The sequence below is a fragment of the Nycticebus coucang genome, chromosome 16 (assembly GCF_027406575.1).
Source record: "Nycticebus coucang isolate mNycCou1 chromosome 16, mNycCou1.pri, whole genome shotgun sequence".
Lineage (NCBI taxonomy): Eukaryota > Metazoa > Chordata > Mammalia > Primates > Lorisidae > Nycticebus > Nycticebus coucang.
The window spans coordinates 32,435,445-32,450,891 of record NC_069795.1 but is presented as its reverse complement, the minus strand read 5'-3'; the positions used below and the strand labels follow the sequence as shown (position 1 = coordinate 32,450,891).

The 15,447-nt window shown below is 36.3% G+C and overlaps 1 protein-coding gene across 8 annotated transcripts in view; it reads left to right on the top strand.

Annotated features, from left to right (window-relative positions):
* The window catches only part of ROBO1 (roundabout guidance receptor 1), a 1,140,930-nt gene extending 1,127,791 nt beyond the window's left edge, over nt 1-13,139 (top strand). For all 8 annotated transcript variants that reach the window (XM_053565205.1, XM_053565202.1, XM_053565204.1 and 5 more), the window contains 3 exons: nt 3,895-4,203; nt 9,695-9,891; nt 11,467-13,139. In XM_053565205.1, coding sequence (XP_053421180.1) covers nt 3,895-4,203; nt 9,695-9,891; nt 11,467-11,481 — 521 coding nt within the window. In that variant the 3' untranslated portion in view covers nt 11,482-13,139. The remainder of the gene's footprint in view (nt 1-3,894; nt 4,204-9,694; nt 9,892-11,466) is intronic.
* Nucleotides 13,140-15,447: the final 2,308 nt, after the last annotated feature.

Genomic DNA, 15,447 nt, shown 5'->3' with positions numbered 1-15,447 from the left:
AATACAAGGCCTCAAAAACACCCTGGAGTCCTGGATGCAAAGCAGGCTGCATGCCGCAGTCACACTGACAGGCGGCCTCTAATTATTTATTTAATATTTGCCTCTTACAAATTTAACCCAGGAGAAGAATAGGATTAAAATATATGAATATTTATCAGTCCGTCTTATCAAGTTAAAGCCAAGCATGAGTGCATTTCTAGCACCTTCTATTAGATTCTTCCCAACCCCTCTTTTCAACCTTTTGGAGACATTTACATAGTTGATTTAAAAAGCAAATCTGTATTATTTCTTCAGCTCTACTTTTCATAAATTATAAATTCACCATCTTCTTTGGAATGATGTTATTTTGATTTGATGTATCATTAATTACAAGGTCTTAGGACTTTAAAACGTTAAGTAAATAGAGTACTAAATCTCTATATCTAGTTAATGCTGGAAGAATTGTCTGAGTGCATGTGTTCTGATGTGTTACTTTACATGCATCATAATTATTTTTAATTATTATTTATTATTAATAAATATTGTTATATATATTATTAATAAATAAAATTATTAAAGTCTTATTAAAGAGTGGGTGTTAATATGACTATATAAAGTCTATATAAAAAGATCCACAGTCCCATTTGTCAAATCTAATTTGTACTCCTCCTGGTATGAATTGAGTGAAAGGACTGTTTATCACTATGTGAAATACAGAATTGTATAATTCTACAGTAATCCTGAGTTTGGCCTGGTAATCATTTTATAGTAACACTTAAGAAAAAAATTTGTCAATCCATTTACATAATAAATTAAACCTGGCATCATTAACCCCTAATTGTCAATTAAGTGCAGTGACAATTACATTTAGGAGCGTAGAATTCTTAAAATCATTAACACCATGTGTTCTCTTCTCCTGTACATCTGTGTTGTAGATAGCACCTCACCTATCTAGAATAGATTTTGTCTATCTAATAGATTTTGTTTCAAGAATCATTTATTCCCAAGACATTATATGATCTTGTAATAGTGGTGCTTATCAACCCTGATATCTGATAAGCCCAGACAGTTTATGATGGTAGTGGCAGTCATCAGCTTCCTGATAACCTGTGTTTGCAATCCCATTTAAGTTTATAGCAAACAGATAGTGCCGAAATGAGCCTATAGTCACTCACTCTCTCTGCTTCCTGGTATGTTCTGAATTAGACTTTCCTCTTCCTCTTACAGCCAGTCCCAGACACAGTCTCAGTGTAGAATCACTCTGCATTAGGTCTGTCTTTTGCCTTTAGCCTACTCAGTACAGCCAGTTTTCTAACTCTTTTTTCTTATCTTTAATAAATAAGTATCTGATGATGGATGACTCTCATCACAGTACTTATTTTTATGTATTGTTTTTGAAAAGTCTATTAAAGTTGCAAAGAAAGGAAAATCATTCACTAGTGACAATGGCAATCTGTGTCACAAGACAAAAAAACTTGATTTTGTAGAATCATGAGGAAATTGGTATTGTTGGCTGTACTTTGGCCATCATTTTAGCTAAAACATCGTCTATTTATATGATACTAGAACATGGTAAGCCATGAAAACCACCAACCCTCCCCCCCAAAAAAAAACAATGTCACTTTTTGTAATAGGTTCCTAAGTAAAATAGCTGGTAATAAGATGGCAACTCAAGCCCTCTGCTTTCAAAGACTAATATAAGGAATTCTAATGCCTCAGCTTTAGCATATAATGTCAAAGGAAAATTAGTTTCAAAATATTTCTATTTGTGGAACATGAAAAGGCTTCATTCATTTAAAAAATATACATATATATATGAAAGAATGAGAAATGCTAGGCTAAAGCTGATGTTTCTTAGGACCTTTAATTTGTTTTTATAGTAAAAATCTTCAAAACACTATTATAATATTTATTTAAGAGTTTCTCATTATGGTATATGTAAATGATAGAAGCCCATCTTCTATTATAGTAAAATATCTGGAAATAAACTATCAGGATTGTCTAAATAAATAAAGGTATTCATAGAACAGAACATTATGCAAACTTTTCAAAAAAAGAGGGAAAGCGGTATATACACATACGGAAATAGATATAGCCAAAGAGCTAATTGAAAAGTCCACCCCCACTCACGTCAATACCGTATTTGTATATGGTACTTTCTTCAGGCCACCACATACAGATGGGCAGACAGGCACTACATAAAATCCCAGATGTGTCCATTTTACATAGTCCTTAACATGAGTCAAGGACTTTATAAATAATTTGAGGGATAAACTCTATAAAATTATTCAAACCTCTGCAAAATCAAATATTGAGAATTTGAAATGGAAATAAGATAGAAGAGGTTGTCCTTTCAAGTTTAAACTATTGTGTACTTTTGAAATTTTTACCATGTTTACATATTTTTTAATTGAAAATCATGAGGCTAATTTTATAAATACTAAACATTTAATATCTAAAAATTGCATATGATTTTTTAGTTGATTTATTCTAGATATTATTGTCTAAATGTGAAAACATTACCATTTCTAAAGGCATGACTAAAAATACAGCTGTGCTGATCATTCCCACATCTCTCTGGTTTTGGCCTCTCTTGAAGTGCAGGCTTTCCATACGATTACCTGTTGAACATCTCCTCTTTGCATATTCCAAAGGCTCTTCTTACTCACTTTTCTGAAACTGAGCTCATATCCCCTTTACCAGTACATCTCTTTCTCATTTCTGTAGTCCCTACCTTCAGTGGTGTTATCCCCATTCTCTTAGTCAACTATGACCCAAATCCTGAAAGTCATCTTAGAGTCTTTCTTTCATACTATATTCCATTGATCATTAAATAATATTGATTTTTTCCCCCTTAACTCTCTCAAGCACCTCTTCCACTACCCATCTGAGCAGGCACAAATACCACTGAATGCCTTGTCATTGATTATGTGAGCTATTACAGTGACCATTTAATCTGGTGGAGCAAAGCTTTTCCTTTTAACACATCCTCCATACTGTAGCCGTAACGCATAAACTTAGCCTCTGTTCATATTCTCCTACTAACTTACCAAATATTATTAGGATATAGACTTCTTTTCTCCCTGGAGTATATTTAGAGTCATTTTAAAAGATAACACTGCCTAACGGAAATAGATTTTCTAGGTAGCAAGTTGTGTGCCTACTTTCACTCTTAAGTATATCTGATACAAGAAATTAAACTACATGTTTTATTACTTACTATGTGGCTATAACTGTAACATATATGTATAAAAGAAATTAATTTATATTTATACCAGTGATTATCTGGTTTAAAGCCTCTGGGTAGACATATGGAGTGAAGGGATCTTATCAATGAATGATAGATTATAAATATTTGATTGATGGAGTAGCATGAAGAACACTGACCCAGAAATTGTGAATCTAAGGGCATTAGCCCAGATTCTTATTATAATTAGCTTTGAGATTGGACAATAGCTTATGGTCTAGTGTTTGAGTTTCCTTATCTACAAAATGAGAAGGGGATTAGGTTAGATTAGAGATAGCAAATAGGTCTCAACTCAAGTGCTAACCTCAATCAACTTGAAGTGGTTGCTGAGGGAGGAAGGGTGTACATCTGGGACCAACAATGTTATGCTGAAACCAATTGGAAGGTCTCCAGGGTGGGGGGAGTGGAAGTTACCATACATGTGCCCAGTATTAGCTATCCCAGCAATGGGGCAATCAGTTAAGGTCCCAACTCTACTGTCCGGTACTTCTGTGCTAAACGAGAGAGCCCCTAACACAGCTGCTTTTCTTCTTCCTTGGCTGCCTTCGGTTGTTCTAGCTCTTTAAGGTACAGAAGCTCACTACTGAATGTGACTTCCATAGTAAACCTAATATTTGAAGATTGTGTAAGAGGCAGACTTTTATAGTCTTTTAAATACTTCTTTTTAGATCTGCCGCCTCCGCCCGTACCACCGCCTGCCATAAAGTCACCCACTGTTCAGTCCAAGGCACAGCTGGAGGTACGTCCTGTGATGGTGCCAAAACTCCCTCCTGTAGAAACAAGAACAGACAGATCATCAGACAGAAAAGGAGGCAGTTACAAAGGGAGAGAAGTATTGGATGGAAGACAAGTTGCTGAAATGCGAACAAATCCAGGTGATCCCAGAGAAGCACAGGAACAGCAAAATGATGCGAAAGGACGAGGAAACAAGGCAGCGAAACGAGACCTTCCACCAGCAAAGGCTCATCTCATCCAAGGTACTAATTTTGTCAAGCTGCAAGTAAACTAGATAGAACATACGTTTGCCAAGGCACAGTTAGGCCCTGTACACCACAGGAAAGGTGGTCAGATTGAGAATTTTGCTCTGTGATGGAGGAGACAGGGGGTTACACAAATAACTTCTAAAACAATTCATTTATTCCAATGCATTAAAATTTATGATATGGGCAGCAAAGAATTTGGAGTGAGAAATTCTGTAATCAGTTTTGTGTTCAGAAAAGTAACTGACAGTACTGCAGAGTAGAGGAAGAGACCAGAGTCAGGTTGTTGAAAATGTCAGAACATTCCAGTAACAATCTAGGAATAAAATATGAAAACATTCGATTAAAATAGTGTAGATGGGAAGGAGAGAACGGCGTGCACAGGTGCTTCAGAGATAGGCCCAATAGGACTCAGGAACTAACTGAATGTAGAAAGGCAAGTTGAAATAATGAGCAAACAAAAGAAGATTCTTCCAATGTTGAGGTGATCCTGTACGACTAGTAGAACACAATTAACCCATTACCCTATGTAGAAAAAAAAAGGGAGAAAAAGCTAAATGTCACGAAGAAAATAATTTTAACTTTGAATGAATTAATATACTGACAAGAACATAGATATATTGAAAATTAATAAGAATTTAGAGAACCAGCCTTGAAGAACAGGATAAAGAAGGAATGTAATTACAGTGTGCTTTTTAAAACCTACAACACCGACGGGGTAGTTGTGGGAATTGCAAAGGCTAAAATCTCAGCACTGATATGCTGGTAAATGTTTAGCAATCAGTTCTCTGGGAGGGAAAGAAAACAAAACCCTAATTTGTAGACACATGCTTACTTCTGTTGTGTAAATACTCCCCAAATGGCTACTTTGCAGCTACCAATGTGAAGTCAGCGAATGTGCAAGTAGGAAGAGATGCGTATAGTAGACTCTAGTAAAATGCTGAGCCCGCTCCAGCACAGGTCTGGTCATGGGCGGTTTTACTTCGAGGACAGCAGACAGTGAACTTTCTACCAAGGAAACTGAGATTGCCTGGCCCCAATAGTAATCAAGATATGCAAGTTATTGAAAATATTAAGTATTCTAGAAGAAATGGAGTGGAAAAATTTTACATGGGAAGATATATAAAATGACACAGCAGTGAAAATTGGAGGTAAACTCGGGGGGGGGGGGAAAGATTTTACATTACGTTGTTTGTGGGTGGTTTGTGTATTCCATGAACTGGTTTTGGTACAGTAGTCTGAGTAGATGCCAGATTGTAGAGGGATGGGAAAATGAACAGAAATTTTGAAAGGGAGAGGATGACCATAAGCTCTTTTCAGAAGGTTGGGATGAGAATGAGAGGTTGGGATAGACTCTCTGACAGGAAGGTCAAATCAGTAGAAAATTTTCAGGATAGGGAATTTTAAAGTTTAAAATTAGAGTTAAATTTTAGAGTTACAAGAGGAAACCATTTAAGAAGAGAGAGATACGAAGAAAGGATGGTAGTTGGGGGAGGAGGTCAGGCAAGAGTGGTGAGGGAATGCAGTGTAGAAAGTTACAGGGCACGTCACTGTACGAGAGAGATTTTGAAAAGGTGTGGCATCAATGTATTATGCTAATTTTTATGGACATCTGGTCATTAGCTCACTTCCTTTTTTTTTTTTTATTAAATCATAGCTGTGTACATTAATGCGATCATGGGGCACCATGCACTAGTCTCATACACCACTTGACACATTTTCATCACTCTGGTTAACATAGCCTTCCTGGCATTTTCTTAGTTATTGTGCTAAGACATTTACATTCCACATTTACTAAGTTTCACATATACCTTTGTAAGATGCACGGCAGGTGTAATTTCAACATGGAGGGCAATTTGACTTTGTGCTATGACTGCCTCCTAAACTAATCCAGGCATGAACACAAAAGAGAAATAGTAAGTAAAGCTGTGCATTTCAGACAGAGTACCTTTATTTTTTGACCACAAAGTTTCTGGTGACATCACCGCTATCCAAAGTTTGAAAGACTTATTAGCTTGTTTTTATCAGGGAAGCCAAAGTTGATCAGGCACTGAACTTTTGACTCTTGGTGACTGTGTTTCAAATAGTGATTCATAAATAGAATGTGATGATGTAAATTGTTTGACATCTATCTGGCCAGAAGATCTAAACCAATTTTCTACTTATAAGTAAGACTTCATCTAAAGTAGGTGGGATTCCTTGGAAGAAATTTTTATAAACCTAGAAAGACCTTGCTGTATACAGAATAAGAATGAAGAGATATTTTTTTTTTAAATCAGTCATCAGAAATTTAGTAAGTTGTCCTTTATGTTATAAAAATATTTCTAACTGAAGAACTAAGACTAGACTATTAGCCTAGAAGTAAGAAATGTTATTTCATAGAAAGTGCTGAGCACCGAGGTATGTTGACCAATTATTGTTTTATAGGTCCTGCTCTTCAAAATTCTTATTTGAATCATAACCCTATGTGTATATGCCATTGAATGATCATTCCTATGCATTGCTATAATTTTTACCTTCATAATTCAATTTACATAGTTACAATCAAAGAGTCGTCCTGATTTACATTCATGACGAATGGTTATTTTTAATTAAGAAGAGTGGACCTTTACACTTAAAAGTCTGATCTTTCTGCTAGCATTTACCTCAGGTAGTTCAATTTATTTTTACATACATATCATCTACTGTGTTATTAAGCATTGTGTTAAGTTCTGAGATTTATGTGTAAGCATGAACCTGGACCTCAAGGGGCTTGTAGTCAGAGAGAGAGAGACATACAGACAGATAATATAGTAATTCACAGATATTTTCATATTCAGTATAACTCTCATGGCACCATGCCACTTGAGAGTCTAAAAGAGAGACAATTCACCCATGTTTGTGGAAGATGCAATGTTAAGATAAGAAAGATCTCTTGGCTCGGCACCTGGGCTCAAGGGGCTAAGGCGCCAGCCACGTACACCTGAGTTGGCAGGTTCGAATCCAGCCTGGGCCCACCGAACAACAATGATGGCTACAACCAAAAAATAGCCAGGTGTTGTGGCGGGCGCCTGTAGTCCCAGCTACTTGGGAAGTGGAGGCAGGAGAATCACTTGAGCCCTGGAGTTGGAGGTTGCTGTGAGTGACAGCTTGAGGCTCTGTCTCAAAAAAAAAAAAAAAGAAAAGAAAAAGAAAAGAAAGATTTCTTATCCTTCCTGAGGTAACTGACATTTGAGTGTTAGAGATGGGGGGTATTTAGCTTGGGAGAGAAAAATGGACTGTTAAGATGGAGAAGTCAGCACAAAAAGTTTGAGGTTTCATTGAAGAAACTGTAAGATAGTCAATACTACTCATTAATAAGGCTACTCAAAGGTGATGCTTTTGAGGTAAATGAAGACGTAGTCATAAAGAACTTGTAAATGATATAAGAGGAAGGTGACAGAGAAAAGACGTTTTAGAGACGAATAACCCAGAAACTTGCTCAAGATATGTGACAAGAGATACAGAGAATACAAACCAGCTATGGGAGTGGGATGGGCGACTGGGAAAATTTAAGAAGCTTTTTAGAGTTAAAATTAAGCTTACTTGTTATATGTTTGAATACGTGGAAAGGGTACACTAGAGGTGTAGTCAAAGGTTGTTGAAAAGAACAGAAAAATCTAAAATAATTTCTGTTTCCTATCATCTTGCAGTCGAATGGACAGTGATTTTCTTAGGTGTTATTAAAGAAAGAGAGAATGAAGAAAAGTCAGGGTAGTAAGCTGATGAGTTCAGTGTTTAACACCCTGAGTTTCAGGGGTGCTGAAGAGGAGGAGTTTGGTTGGGTGTTTGTGGGAGCCTAAGATTTCAGGGCACAGTTCAGAAGTGGAAAATACAAACTAATGATTCAGCGTGATGCAAATAGTATATAAAACCACTCATTTATTCACTTGAAACTATTTATTAGTGACCTGTTGTATTCATCTTAAGGTAGGAAGGAGTTTATCAGCAACAAAGCAGATGAGATCACCTGTCTCTATGATAGTTATATTCTAGAAAAGGATGGACAAAATCACCTGTGGTGAGCAGAAAAAATACGTATGTATATAAAATTGGGCTGGAAGTAGAAACTTATGGGGCATCAACATGTATCTTTCAGTGGGGTCCAGAGTGAAGGGGAGTGGTGACTAGCAAATACTGAATTCAAATTGCTTTTCAAGAGGAATTGCTGAGCAGTGAGTAGAGAACACAGGTATTGATTCATAGAGAGCAGGCTTAAGGAGAGAGGGTTTAGCAAGAGACAGATTTTATCATATTGTCATTTGACAAACAAAAGTCAGTTGAGAGAAAAAGGTTAATAAAACAGAGGCAAAAGGTAACGGTCACAAGAGATTGTAGTGCTGAGAAGGGAGGTTGCAAGAGCAGTCATGACCGTGGAGTGTGGAGCTCCTATAGGGTGGGGGTGAAAATTGGGAAGAGTGTAATTAAAAGAACAAGATACCATCAAGGAGGACTCTACTGACTTTGTAGAGATGGCTTGAGCTTCACATAAGGAAAATGTTTTGAGCAATGACTTAGAACTGGTGATGGTAGGCTCCAGCCGAGGCTTCCTCTTTACACTTCCACTGGAGAGAATGTCAGAGGAAGCTTCAGGAGAAATCAGATTGCACTCAGACAATGTGGATAGTAGAGGAAATTTTGGGGACAGGGGGAAAAAGCATGTCAAAGAGTTCGTTTTTTATGTGTTTGGTGTCCAAACCACAGACCGGACGGCCTTTGGAAAGAAGTGAGCAACTGATGATTTATCAACAGAAGTAGCTCCAAATTTAAAGCAACATTGAGGTGAAACTTCAGAAGACAGCAATTGACTGGAGTGTTTTGGTTTTTTTTTTTTGGAATATGCAACAATATAACTAGGATGTATAAAAGGAAGGGTTTTTTTGTTTGTTTGTTTTGAGGGGGTCAGGGGAGTCCTGAGAAGTAATCCCAGGCTTGTTTTAGTTCGTTTTTTGTAGTCAAAGGACACTGGGCTTAGTTTATACTAATTCCTTAAAATAACACTTTATAGGTTACATAGAGATTTTACCATCTCATCTGTTTTCATATCAGCACTAGGAGCTCCTGTTAGGTGCAGATACTATGACTACCTTTTTGGAAAAGTGGAAACTAAAGTTTAAAACAATCCAAGATCATATCATGAGCAACAGAATTAGAAGCCAGATCTAACATCAGGTTTTGTTTCACCTCTTTAAGACATAATGGTCTCAAATGGATTTGAGATGGACAAAAAGCATATAAGTGGAATCAATCCAAATCCCCAACAACTACTACTAGGAAAACAAGACTTGTAATTTTGATTTAGATTTACAAAAGACACTGCATTGTTCATTATGTTCATAAAGTGTTTTTATTTATACCTCAAAATCACTGATGCTTCCTTTTTCAGAATTACAGTTACACCCGATGATGCATTTATATAGTGAAAGTGTGTGGTGGCGTTCACGTGTATTTGTTATATTTCATTACACAGAGGATATTCTACCTTACTGTAGACCTACTTTTCCAACATCAAATAATCCCAGAGATCCCAGTTCCTCAAGCTCAATGTCATCAAGAGGATCAGGAAGCAGACAAAGAGAGCAAGCAAATGTAGGTCGAAGAAATATTGCAGAAATGCAAGTACTTGGAGGATACGAGAGAGCAGAAGATAATAATGAAGAATTAGAGGTATTTATAATTTTTCCCCAGGGTTACCAATATTAGGTTCTAGTTGTCAAATCAGCCTCAAAGTTTGGCATATCCTAACTATGCAGAAATGTTACTATTTTATCACAAAATTTTCAGTACCCTGATGTCTGCGAAGCCAGAAACTGAAGTTCTGAGAACTGAAGTATTTTCTTAAAATGTGTTCCAAAATTTTACCTGTTAATAGGAGTTTCTTTGTGCATCTAGGGCTCATATACATTTGCTTATTTTCAGGTAAGAAATATATGTGGAAAACACATTGTTAGGAAATAAGAACTATTGATCTAAATATATTATAATTTGCAGTGTTACAGTAGGCTGTAAAATCCCAGTAAGGTGACAGAGTGAAATGATACGAGTGAAGATTTCAACCTCTGTTAACTGTCACCCTAGTGATCACCAGGGTAAATTGTCTGATTTGACTGTCTTTCACCTTCACTCTTCTGAAAATATGAACCTGGTTAATGACACTGACCTTCCCAGGTAGATAACACTTCATGAGTCAAAGATGAACTCCCTTGTTAGAATCTATAGATAACAGGAAAAAATACAGTTGACAGTAAGTCATATTACAAAACCCCCCCTCCTTTTTTTAAAAAGAATGTTTTCTCACAATCTTTGTGTTTTAATAAAAAATAAGTTGGAGATTTTTTTATAAATATATTTATATCTCAAGTAGATGATAAATGAATATTAAATTATAACTTTCTTATAATAAAAGATAAAACATTATAAGTAATTATGCCTAAATGTATGTTCTATAAAGCCCAGGATTTTCTGATTTTGTGGTTTAGAATAAGAAAAGCTTTCCTCCTGCAAACATTAAGGAAGTTATCTTTATAGTATTTTTGGTTTTTTAAATAAAAGAATATTTATGGGGAACCATCATTACTATTAACTCCACTATTGAAATCCAATTTAAAAAAAGAGATATAAGGTTGATTTGGGGCTGAGGGGAATAGAGAAGTCGGCATACTCCTCCTTTGTCAGAGCCCCTCATCCTACCCATAACAGTGAGGTGCTGTGAAGAGCAGTTTGGACGGACGTGTTAAAGAACTGTTGAATTTGCCATCAAAACCAAAGAACGGGGGTGGCGCCTGTGGCTCAGTCGGTAGGGCGCCGGCCCCATATACCGAGGGTGGCGGGTTCAAGCCCGGCCCCGGCCAAACTGCAACCAAAAAATAGCCGGGCGTTGTGGCAGGCGCCTGTAGTCCCAGCTACTCAGGAGGCTGAGACAAGAGAATCGCTTAAGCCCAGGAATTGGAGGTTGCTGTGAGCTGTGTGAGGCCACGGCACTCTACCGAGGGCCATAAAGTGAGACTCTATCTCTACAAAAAAAAAAAAAAAAAAAAGAAGAAGAAAAAGAAAAAAAGAAGAGAAAGCAAACAAACAAACAAAAAAAAAAAAAACAAAGAACGTTGACTAATTAGCATTTTCCAATGCATGCCAACCTTCCGGTGAATAAATGGAAAACACATTAAAATAATAAATGCATATAAAGACAATACTTTTAAGATTTGTTTACAAATTTGACAAGAAATAATACATCTTTTATAGGAAACTGAAAGCTGAAGACAACCAGAGAGGCTCGAGAGGTCTAATGTGAAAATGATCGGTCAAGATGCCTCCTGCCTGATGACACGTGACGCCAGATAAGATGTTCAGTGCAATCAGAGTGTACAAATTGTCGGTTTTATTCCTCTTACTGGGGTAGTGTTCTGAAAATTTTATTGGGTTTTTATTGTTGCTGTTTGATCTCTAACTCTACAAAGCAGCTCCCTGCTCTCCTCGCTGTGGGAACAAACCATTACACCTTACTTCCAGTGAGGAAAGTGTATTGACTTCTTGCTGCAGTCATCAGCCAGCACGAAAGAACAAGAGTTCTTTTGCATTTTTCCCCTGAGATATGGCGTTGCACTGCTTATATGCCAAGCTAATTTATAGCAAAATATTGATCAGAAATACAAAGTTGATTATTCAACCTCATGCCAAGGGCTCTGAAAGCATCATCTTTCTATAACCAACTGCTAATGCAAATTAAAACATATTTCATTTTAACATGATTTTAAAATCAGTCTTTCATGCTACCCTTTGCTGGGAGAGAACTAAAAAAAAAGCATAGCAAATGCAAAACCACAAACAATTTGAATGGGGTAGACACATTGTAAATATATATTCTTTGCAACCCCTGGTGGTACTTTATTTTGTCTTCATTTCCATCACTGAAGTATATTCTTATTGGAAATATACTTTTGGATGAGTAGGGCTAAGCCAGTTGGATCTCTGGTTGTCTAGTCATTGTCATGAATACGCCTAATAAAACCTTATCTTATTTTTCAATCAAAAACATATATAAAAACATATTGCAAGCAAATGGATGTTTTTAATGATCAATTGAGGAAGGACATCCTGTCTTAACTGGCCTAAATTTCTTCTGGTAGTGTCAGTTCAACTTTCAGAAGTGCCACTTAAGGAAATTTGATTTTTGCTTTTGTAATGCACTGTTTTTAATCTTTTTTTTTTTTTTTTGGTTTTAAAAGCACAATCACTAAACTTTATTTGTAAACCATTGTAACTATTAATCTTTTTTGTCTTATTGAAAAAAAATGTTGAGAATCGTTTTTAACCTGTTTTGTTAATGCTCTATGTTTGTATTTGGAATATTTGAATGATGACAGATGGTGAAGTAATGTGCATACTTTATTGTGGACCACGAGCTCGATGGTTCTTGCTTTCCCTGGACTTAAAGAAAAAAGGTTTAAGTTTGTTGTGGCCAATGTCAAAACTCACAAAATCTCCTCATAAGCTCAAATAGAGGCATTACTTGCTTCGAATTGCCAAATGATGCCCTCGGACTGTAGATTTTTATGATCCTTTTTCGTCGTCATATAAATTTCTTTGACTTAATGATGGGTGCTATTTGAAGAAAAAAATGTACATTTATTCATAAACAGGTATCGGGCCTGACCCCACTGGAAAACAAAGCCAAACAAAACTGAACCGCAAAAAAAAGGCTGGTGTTCACCAAAAACTCAATGTGTTCATTTAGATAATTCGAGAAGTTCCATAGAAAGGGTGTGCAGTGCTAAGGGAACAATCCATGTGATTAATGTTTTCATTATGTTCATGTAAGAAACCTCTTATTTTTAGCCATAATTTTGCATACTGAAAATCCAATAATCAGAAAAGTAATTTTGTCACATTATTTATTAAAAATGTTCTCAAATACATCTTTCTTTCTTGCGTTGATTTCTTTTTTCATTGTGTGCTGATCAAATTTATTCCATTTAATCACAAAGTCGTTCTGTCTTAACATTCCACCTCAATATTATCAGATGAGTAAAAATCCTCCGTTTTATGAGTAACTAGGTTTTACTTGTAAGAAAGAGTTCTCATTTACTCATCTGAAATTAAAGAAGTAAGATCCATCAAAATCTAGAAGTCATCTGAACAAAGAGTAACTCTTTCCTATTAAAAGTATACTATTTTTGTTTATTTATGTGTATCTGGATTTCAGTTAATCTGTTTTTAAAATGATCAGTATTCAACTATGATAAATCTGATTTACAGTATGCGCCAGCTATGTTCTGTCAACAAGAAAACTATGTCAATCCAAAATGCTTATCAGTTACAATCTACTTTTTTGTTACCAATTCATATGAAATTTTAACAACACTTGGCATATACCAGGTTGCACATTCTTACTTATTAAAGTCACTATATTCAAGCATTCAATTTTGGATGGGCAAGGTGGACAGTATGTCTTAGAAGTACCAAGAATAATAGGATCTAATGAAGGCTTTTTTTTCCCTCTGACCTATGTATTATTCTTCTACCTAAGTGTTGTGTTCTTCAAAATTTTGCAAATCTGAAAAAAGGAATTAAAAAAGAGAGGTATAGTTTGAATTTCAGTTTTATAAAAAAAAAAAAAAGGAAGTAATCACCAGCATCTATTTAGAGATGAACAAGTCCAGAGGTCAAGAAGTGAGTTTTCAAAGGCTATTTTAAGAAAAAATTGGAGGGACATGTTTAATGACTTAAGTTTTCTCTTTCCCTTGGTTGATCGACTATAAATAAGTTACTCTCCCTCTTTATTTACAGTATGTGATATACATACACTTTATACATATCAGAGGGCCTGGGTTCGAGTCCTAGTTTTGTCATGGCTGTGTTTCCTTGGACATGTTACTTAACCTCTAAGTCTCAGGTACTTCACCTGTAAATTCAGTAATATCTACCTCATGGAGCTATTGTCATGATATAGTAGGTTAATGTATATGATATGGACTCTGTAAACTCCCAGAACAATACAAGCGATTGTTGTATTTGTGGACTGAAATTCATTACACATGCAATCTCCACTTTTCATACATAGTTTGTTCCTAATACTTGCATGAAAGTCAAAGAATCGGTGTAATACAAGGAAGAGGGTGTTTTCATTTCCGGTGAGTAAAATTCACTGTGAAATACCTAATCATGGAATAAATTCTTGGTGTTTTAGTTTGCTTCATTGTTTTTGAATTCAGGGGTCACACAGTGAGTGGTGGTATGGCGTTTTCAGCACATATTTCACAATTCGGGGATAAAGACATGTCACCTGAGTTCTCTGCCTAGGGACAAAAAGTATAATCTTAGTTCCACGCAAACTCGATCATATCTGGCTTTGATGGTCATTTCAGACATTGTCTGGATTCTCTCTTTTCCCTCTCCACAGGGAGACATCTAAATTCTAATCTGTCTTCACGTGTAGAACATTGGAGTGTTCAGAGAGCAGGGACTACTGGCATTGCTGTGGCCGGGTTTCCAGCATGTGTCAGACTCCTCCTCTATATCCTCTTCTTCTAAATCTTGATGCTCTTTGTTATCCATTGACCATCTCCTGATTCTTCTATATCCATCCTTTAATGTGGGTGCATTTAGGGAACAGGAAATGGGAATTTTGTGTGCTCTTCTGTGCCATGCAAGGGCTGGAGAGCCTTGGGCCTGCCTCAGGGCCGCCCAAGATGCTGCTGTGTCTCTTCATCTGCTCACCACATTTGGACTGTGTGTGGGTTGGGGTGGGGAGTGAGAACTACTTCTGCGGTTTTGAGGAAAAAGCCTAATAATTTGCATTTTGGGGACAATCCCATTTGTATTAAAAATAGTTTTGGACCTACTAAACCTACAACTCAAGTACAAATGATATATCTGAAACTGGAAGGAATCTCACAGTCATCAGTATCTCACAATCAATTTCAGCCAGGCAACATCATACTGTTTTTATTGCTTAGCGTTAATAAAAATAAGTCTCATTCAAACGGTAGTGAGTATGTGTCAAGCTTTTATTTACCTCATTAATAAGGGAAACAGCAGGAAGACAAAGAGCAGCTGTGGAAGGAAGTTAAACATGATTACTGAGTAAGGAAACTTTCTTTAGGGCAATACAAGCATGACATAATATCTCTACTGGCTAGAGAATCGTAACATCTAGTTTGTCCTTAAGGTTAAATAACTACTAATTGGTAGGACTACATGAAATCTGCCACCTTTATAATTTCC